Source organism: Cottoperca gobio, chromosome 3 (genome assembly GCF_900634415.1).
Source record: "Cottoperca gobio chromosome 3, fCotGob3.1, whole genome shotgun sequence".
Lineage (NCBI taxonomy): Eukaryota > Metazoa > Chordata > Actinopteri > Perciformes > Bovichtidae > Cottoperca > Cottoperca gobio.
Window position 1 is genome coordinate 8,725,999 of NC_041357.1, and position 7,703 is coordinate 8,733,701.

The window sequence follows — 7,703 nt, forward strand, 5'->3', positions numbered from 1 at the left end:
ACAACAGCATGGCAGTAAGAAACAGGATTGTGTGGCTGGTGATTTAAGAATTATTGCACTCGAGTGAAAACGAATGTTAGGTTGCAGAGGTGCAATAATATGATTTTGTTTCCTAAAATGGAGACAAATAGATGTTGCAGCTGTAGGTGAGGAGAAGTTAATGCGCTGAGGTTTCTCTGCTGAAGGATCACAGACGTTTCTTCATCGAGCAGATATTTCTGCAGCCACAGACCTCGGTTTTGTGTCAGCTCCAATGTCATGGCGGATTTGAGAGTGTGCTCATGCCCTCCTCGAGCGCATTAGCATTTCTCTTTCTCCCCCACTCTTTTCCCTGCGCAGTCTTCCCTCTGATGTCACGCCGAAGCTCAGACATGTTAACACGAACCTTCATGCTAACACAGTTCAGTCTGTCACCAGAGAATATTATTTTACCTGCTGCCGGAGCACAAGAAGACTTTTTCATTTTCACTGTCTCCGTTTACAATAGATCAGAGGCCTGTGCTGCACTGCTGAACTCCTGAACTCCTGTATACATTACTAATGAACCTCTGAATTGTTATACAGTCGTATGTTAACAGGAAAGACGGGGGCCCTCTCTCTCTCTCTCTCTCGCTCTCTGTGTGTGTGTGTATGTGTGTGTGTGTGTGTGTGTGTGTGTTTGAGACCTATGCAGCACCATCATGAAGGTTTCTTGGCCCCGGCCTGCTCTTAATTGATAGGGGCTGCTGGTATTTACTTACATTCTCAGGGTGTATTAAATCTCAAAGGAAAGGGGATGAGATGGAGGTTGTTTTTCTCCTGGCTTTGTTTTTGTGTGCGTTCGTTTGTTCGTTCTCATCCCATGTGGTTCTGCGTTCGTCCTTCCTCCATGACGGAAACTGTCGAATCCTGTAAATCTGCATGACATCGAGGCACCACAGAGCACCAAATCTAATCACCAGCTACACTGCAGTGTATGTGCTGCTCTGCTGGCTTAGGTTAATGTGTTTGTGTGTGTATATAGGAACACATAGACTTATTTACTGTACACAGTCAATAGTAAATAGCATTATCTCTCTAGCCAGTTTTTCATTTTGTCCAGCGTGTTTAATATGAAGTTGAGGCCCGCTCGGGTCACAGAGCAGCTCGCTCTGCTCCAGTGTCTCACCTGAAGCTGTGAAGGTTTAAAGGTGCGAAGGAACCAATGACTGTGAAATACTGACTACTGACTGACACCGCGAACATACAAGTAGAAGACTCTACATTCTCGTAAAACAATAAAATATGATCCAGGATTTCAGATTTGTGTTGCAGATCCAAGAGTTTGAAGGTTCATCAGACGCCATAACAAATGGGTTTAAATATGTTAAACTTTTCAACCGAAGCCTTCTCTGTTAGCATCCCTGTTGCAGAGGCGCCTCAATCACATAATTGGGAGTGCTTAATTTTTTTTAAGGCATTAAAGATTTTCTTCCCTGCAGCTTTCACAGGCAGAAACACTGAAGATGCAGAAAGTCTGCAGCTGCTGATGCCGACAGTGGCTACTGATCACAGATGGAGGTTCTACTAGAGGGTGGCAACAGACAAGAGTTGTGACATGTGCACTGAGCTGACAGCAGTTTCACTTTGCTATGCTGTTACTACGGTTACTAATGTGATGAAGTACAGATCAATTTCAGGATTTCAAAATGCTTTGCAGCAGAAATCAACATGTTTTATAGGCTGCTACAAAAAACATGTTTTGCTCTCTCGCTAATTGACCCCTTCATGACGGCTGTAAGGGGGTGGGGTGCATTTTTATATAACTCACCTGTTTTATTTATATAAAGTCTTAAAGTTACACATTATTAGGGGCGTGGCCACTTTGAGTGACTCGTCATCCGGGCCCGGCACAACTCCACCAACGATGTCAATTGTGAGATTAGCCAGGAGTTACACGGTGGCATCACTGCCAAGATGGCGCCGTCCGGAGCTGCCCACTTAGAGCGTCAAAACGTCTCTTCAAAAACGTATGGGAGACGTTAGGGATACTAGGTCCATATTTTATACAGTGAGTGTAAACGACTGGAGAAACATTACGAACATGTGACATTTGCTGATGGCCCTCACAGGCCCCAGATCTCAACACAACACGTCTGGAGTTTTATAGGCGGTGCTCCCCAACACCATCATCATGACACCATATTTTGTGAAAGAATGGCGTGTTAAACCCTCCAGTAGAGTTCTGAGAGGAGCACTGGGCTGTTCTGGACGCTCAACGTGGAACGCCTCACACAGATGCCTGATGTTGTTTTTAACTTTGTATATCATGATGGAAGATTTAATCCAACTACATGCATTCACATGTTCATCATCGCCTTGCAGATGGCTGTTCCACTCAAAAACAGAACTACATCAGTTTGTGATCTTTTTCCATATCCGGTATTTTTTCAACATACCACAGAAATGGAAAAAAAACCCGGAAAATTGCTTCCCAAATGAGACTTCCTCAAATGCAATCCTCCCCCCAATAAGATTCTCTTTTGTGCCAAGGTGCCTATTTTCTCCATCTCTGTTAACGACGTCTTCTCAGTCTGAAACCTTTTGATTTCATCTCCTTCTGTGGCGGTTTTCATACTGTGTGTGTGTGTGTGTGTGTGTGTGTGTGTCAGGTTGGAGATTGCAGCGTTGATTATGTGTCTGATGTTTTCGACAGAGTGACATCCCTTCTAATGAAATAATGGTCTAGTGGCAGAGTGCTGGAGGATTGCACATTGTAGACTTCAATTACAGACAAGATGATTTTTTTCCCTCTCTTTCCTTTCAGTCAGAAAAGTACAGGTTTTTCTTCCTTTTTAACAGACGTGCTTACATCGAACAAAAAGGCTGAATAAAAAGCTTATTTTTTTCAGCCAGACTTGGGTCTAAGTGTTTTTTCTTTAGATAATGGATAGAAAGGACATGGCTTGCCTTAATTCACTGTCTCTTTAGCCAATCTGGTGCCACAAAACAGCCATTGCCCTCTTTGTGTGCACAAATCAACCCGAGTGCTGGTTGTTTTCCTGCTCAAACTACACATTTGTAAACTACACATTTGTCACCGTTGTAATGTCTCCTCTTTTCTTTGAGATGCATTTTTTGCTCTGCTGCATGCATTATTCTGTGGACCGTATAATTTTGAACAACAAATTATCTTTTTAAGGTTCCAGTTTTCAGCTGTGCCCCTTCTGCTATTTGGTATGAAATTTGCATACATTTCCTAAAAATATGCTTCTGAATTGGGTACATCTTTTTTAAATATCACAAAGAGAAAAAAGGGCATATTCTTTGAATTGCAGCTCTTTTTTACAGAGAATAATTATAAAATAAAACCAAAGGCAGATGTCTCATAAATAAGTGGAACATTTCATTGCTTGCTAAATCAGTTGACTTTGGTCTTTTTGCTTTTTGTGCTCTGCAACCCTGATGTGTTCGTAATGTAGTCTGAATTGAATTTTGGTTGGTGATAATACCACGGAATAAAACTTTTCAGATTGAAATTCACAGCTGAGGTGATAAAGGCATTTTTACAGACAGTAAAATAACGTCAAGGACAAAAAATATTCACAAATTGTGAAGTTCAGGATGAACAACTGCCATTCCTGCACTTTAGCAATTATAATGTGTTCAAATGTAACTTTGTTTGTAGGTTCTGTGGAGAAATATACCGTGTACTTTTTCACGAGTCATTTAAAAGTAGTACACGATTGTTTACTTTACACTTTCACATTATCATTTTCATTCTATTTAAATATCAATATTACTCAAACATAACTTTAATGCAGTTTTAATTCAGCATGTTGTCAAAAGATTTTATTTCTGTGCAGAGACTTGTCTTTTTGGTTCAGGTCATTGATAGATTAGAGTATAACCAGATGTAGCACTGATATGAAAACAGTTAATTCAACACAAAGTAGAAGTGTACACCATCGACTCGCACACAATCTGAGCACGGGCCGGGCAACACATTGAATTGTGTTACTGACATTATAAATCTCGACCCAGAGACGCATAATTGACTAATATTACAGTTTCCTTTTTCTCTTTTCTTTACAGTTTATATTCTGTCGCATTTTATCAAAGCAACATGGGGTGAGAGAGGGGGGGGTTTCCATGCAACAAAGTTACCCGCCTGGACTCCAACTCGGCAATGTTGCGATTATATGATTAACCAAAAGGCGACCAGGACGCTTCAAATTACAGTTCTCAATAGATAAATAGGCAATCTCATATATTTAAACTGAATATCTTGTACATGTAATGACATACAACCAATTAGTCCAGAAGACTTGAATCTTTAACTTGTGAGACTATAATTAATCAAAATAAACCTCAGAATTGAGAAGCCACTACTGATGAATCACAGAATACGTTGGTTACTGTATCATTATGGAGGGAAATGTGACATTTTGTCTTGACGTAGAGTCTCGGGCTTATTGTCTCTCTGTGTCTCTGTCTTTTCAGGGTGGACCCCATTCCTTATGACACTCCCAAGCCATCAGGACACACCAGGTTTGTGTGTGTGTCAGACACACACTCTCGTACAGATGGCATCCAGATGCCCTACGGCGACGTGCTGCTGCACATGGGTGACTTCACCGAGCTGGGCCTGCCCTCCGAGGTTAAGAAGTTCAACGACTGGCTAGGTATTAAGATGCTTAATACACACATTCATCTGCACGCCACCGGACGCACGCATAGTTTTCATACTCGCACAAAGCTGACAAGTGCAAGCTGTTGTGAGCAGGGGGACGAGCAAAGGCACAAGACATGTTGCACACATAACCAGTAACTGAACCACATAGTGAATCCCCCCCGCCCCGCCCCTCCCCTCTTGACCCCACAACTGCCGCGCTAAAGTGTCCAGTTTAACCCTTCTGACCTAACACCCCGGCTCAGTTAACCTTTGACCTCTGTGTCTGTGTCTGTGTGTGTGTGTGTGTGTGTCTGTGTGTCCCAGCAGCAAGTGTTTCATCTGTTGGCCCTACTTTCTGACATTCCCTCTCACTGAGTGTATTAATCAATAAGTACCACCCACCACACCCGACTGTAGTGTTTAAAGTCATTTCAATTATTTTTTCTATTTCAATAGTTTGTATTTGTCTATTGATCGGCCCTCAGCAGGTGAAAACAACCTCCTGAAATTTAAAGAAAGGAGCACAATGTTTTAGAACAAATAAACAAACGGAGGCGAGGACACGTCTACATGAATGCTTAAACTCGACTCAAAATATTTGTGCTGCCACCAAAGCCTCTCAACTCCAGTTCTGTGAGTTCTGAAATCAGTAAGAAGCTGAGCTGTCATACGGAGACCCGTGGGAAACCCTGCACACTTCTGCACTTTTTGCTCAAAAGTCTGGCCTATGCATTAAACAGTGAATAGAAACTCAAAAAGGAAGATGAGAAGGAGACACTTCAAGAAACAGGAAGGTTTGATGTTTAAAAAAAGCATAGATGAAAGTGAAGATCTGAGATGGTGGCAAGGTTTAAAATCCAGGTTCAGTTTAGACTCATGACATACTTTCTCTGCTGGGAAGTACAAAACAACAACTTCACTTTTTAGACTAAACAGTGAATAATTGCAACAAAGGTCGAAAGTGAACATTTATTCCTGACATTGTTTCAGAGTAAAAACCTTTTAGCTTTTAAACACAAAGTAAACTCCTTAGTTTAATGTGGCGCTGCTCTCAAAATCTGTTCTTAGAGTACCAGACACTCGCCCCCTGTAGAGTTGAAAGGTAGCTGTCAAAGTTTGGCCTCCACAAAGACGACCGTGGCTGCAGTCGGTCTGGATTCACAGCAGTTACAGTGGATACCAACATTGACCCAGTTTTCACAGCAAAAATAAATAAATTCCAGTCCTCTTTAGAGACTTCTCAATCCGCCCCGGCAGCAGGAGGCACTTCTCTACTGTCCGTCGGTACGCTCTGCATGTTCAAACATCGTATCTTTAACAGAACTTACCTAAAACATAGCTTCCATCTCAGTCCTGCCAAACTCCACGCCTCCTGCTCTTCCTCTTCTTTGCTGTGCGTAAACTTGAGGCTGTGTTTACACCAATGCAGATACATTTGAAAACAGTATTTATTTGACAGCCATGGTTCCTTTCACATCGGTGTTTTAAAGAATGTTGGACAGAAATGTTTGAATCTCTTCTTCCCCCTTATGTGGTTAGTCGCTACAACTGCAGCCTTTGTTTTCACATGTCTCAGTGCTGCAAAATGCCAGCTGGTTGTGAATGGAGGACACGAAAACTTGAACCTGCCTTTGACACAATAAAAACTAAGATTTGAAAGGCTTAAAGGGAGTTTGAGCTTTTTAACTAATTTCAAAACACATTTTGAACATCTCGTACCTGCTGCATAATTATACAGGTTTGCAGTGTATTATTTGCAATGTTAACACAATGATTTGCTGAACTCAGTTTAAGAGTTTAAACTCTTTATAAAGTTCTTAAACATAACTTGTCAGCCTTTAAAATCTTTAGGATTATAAATTCTGAATGTGATCACAGCAAATACAGCACATGGCACCATCAGTAGGACACACTGGTCAGCTCTCCTACCAAACGCCTCAAGTGTGTGTGTGTGTCTGTGTGTGTGTGTGTGTGTGATGTGTTTCAGATAGTTGTAATGTTTATGAAACATCCCAAAAAAAACAATTTAAATCAGTGAGAGTAAACCGTCAGAGATTCTAAATGTTAATGTTATTTTCATCTTTAGTGGTTATTTGCATAAAAACACACAATAATTAAAAATATATATTTTTTTTTTTTCTGCAAACGTACTGTAGTTTCAGCATTTCCTGAAAGCAAAGTATCTCTAGAGCTTTTGTTTGCATCATCCGTTAAGCATGCATCGATGTAAATGTGTAAGGGTTGCAACATGGCCGACTGACAAACACAATCAGTGTACAAAAGTAATTTCATGCAGGGAGGAAGTCTAATGGTATAAAACGTGTTTTCATGCAGCAGGTAAACTAGTAGAATTGGATCTGAATTTATCAACTGAAACAGAAAAATCAAAAACATCCAAACGGATTCTAAACTTTGTGATGGACGAGGTTGTTATTGTAGATCGTCTGCTCCTCTCAGAAAGCTCTGGAGGAAGTTTGTTCGGGCATCGATGCCGTTTGGCCTGTTGAAGTAGATCGATGTAGAGGAACAAGCTTTCCCTGACCCAGCCGGTGTGATGGTAGAGCAGCGGCTCTAAGCTGCTCCTAGAGGTGTGTGTGTGCGTGCGTGTGTTTAATGTGTGTAGATACAGGAGTTGATTATACTTGTTAAACAGTGACAACTAACAGACAAAAATTGTGTTTCTTTTCTGCGCGTGTGGTTTGAGATTGTATTTGCAAATCTTTCTCACTTTAAGTAAATCATTTAAAAATAAACATTGTGAATAGTTGGGTTGTGATAGCTCACGACAGGCCGTGGTATACAGGACTGTCTCAGAAAATTAGAATATTGTGATAAAGTTCTTTATTTTCTGTAATGCAATTTAAAAAAAAAAAAAACAAATGTCATACATTCTGGATTCATTACAAATCAACTGAAATATTGCAAGCCTTTATTATTTTAATATTGCTGATTATGGCATACAGCTTAAGAAAACTCAAATATATATATGTATGTGTGTGTGTGTGTGTATATATATATATATATGTGTTGTGTGTGTGTGTGTGTGTGTATATATATATATATATCTATA

General features: G+C 40.6%; 1 protein-coding gene across 3 annotated transcripts in view; it reads left to right on the forward strand.

Moving 5' to 3' along the window:
• mpped2a (metallophosphoesterase domain containing 2a) overlaps positions 1 to 7,703 on the forward strand; it is a 72,985-nt gene that overhangs the window by 15,417 nt on the left and 49,865 nt on the right. For all 3 annotated transcript variants that reach the window (XM_029426618.1, XM_029426632.1, XM_029426624.1), the window contains exon 3: positions 4,462 to 4,643. In XM_029426618.1, coding sequence (XP_029282478.1) covers positions 4,462 to 4,643 — 182 coding nt within the window. The remainder of the gene's footprint in view (positions 1 to 4,461; positions 4,644 to 7,703) is intronic.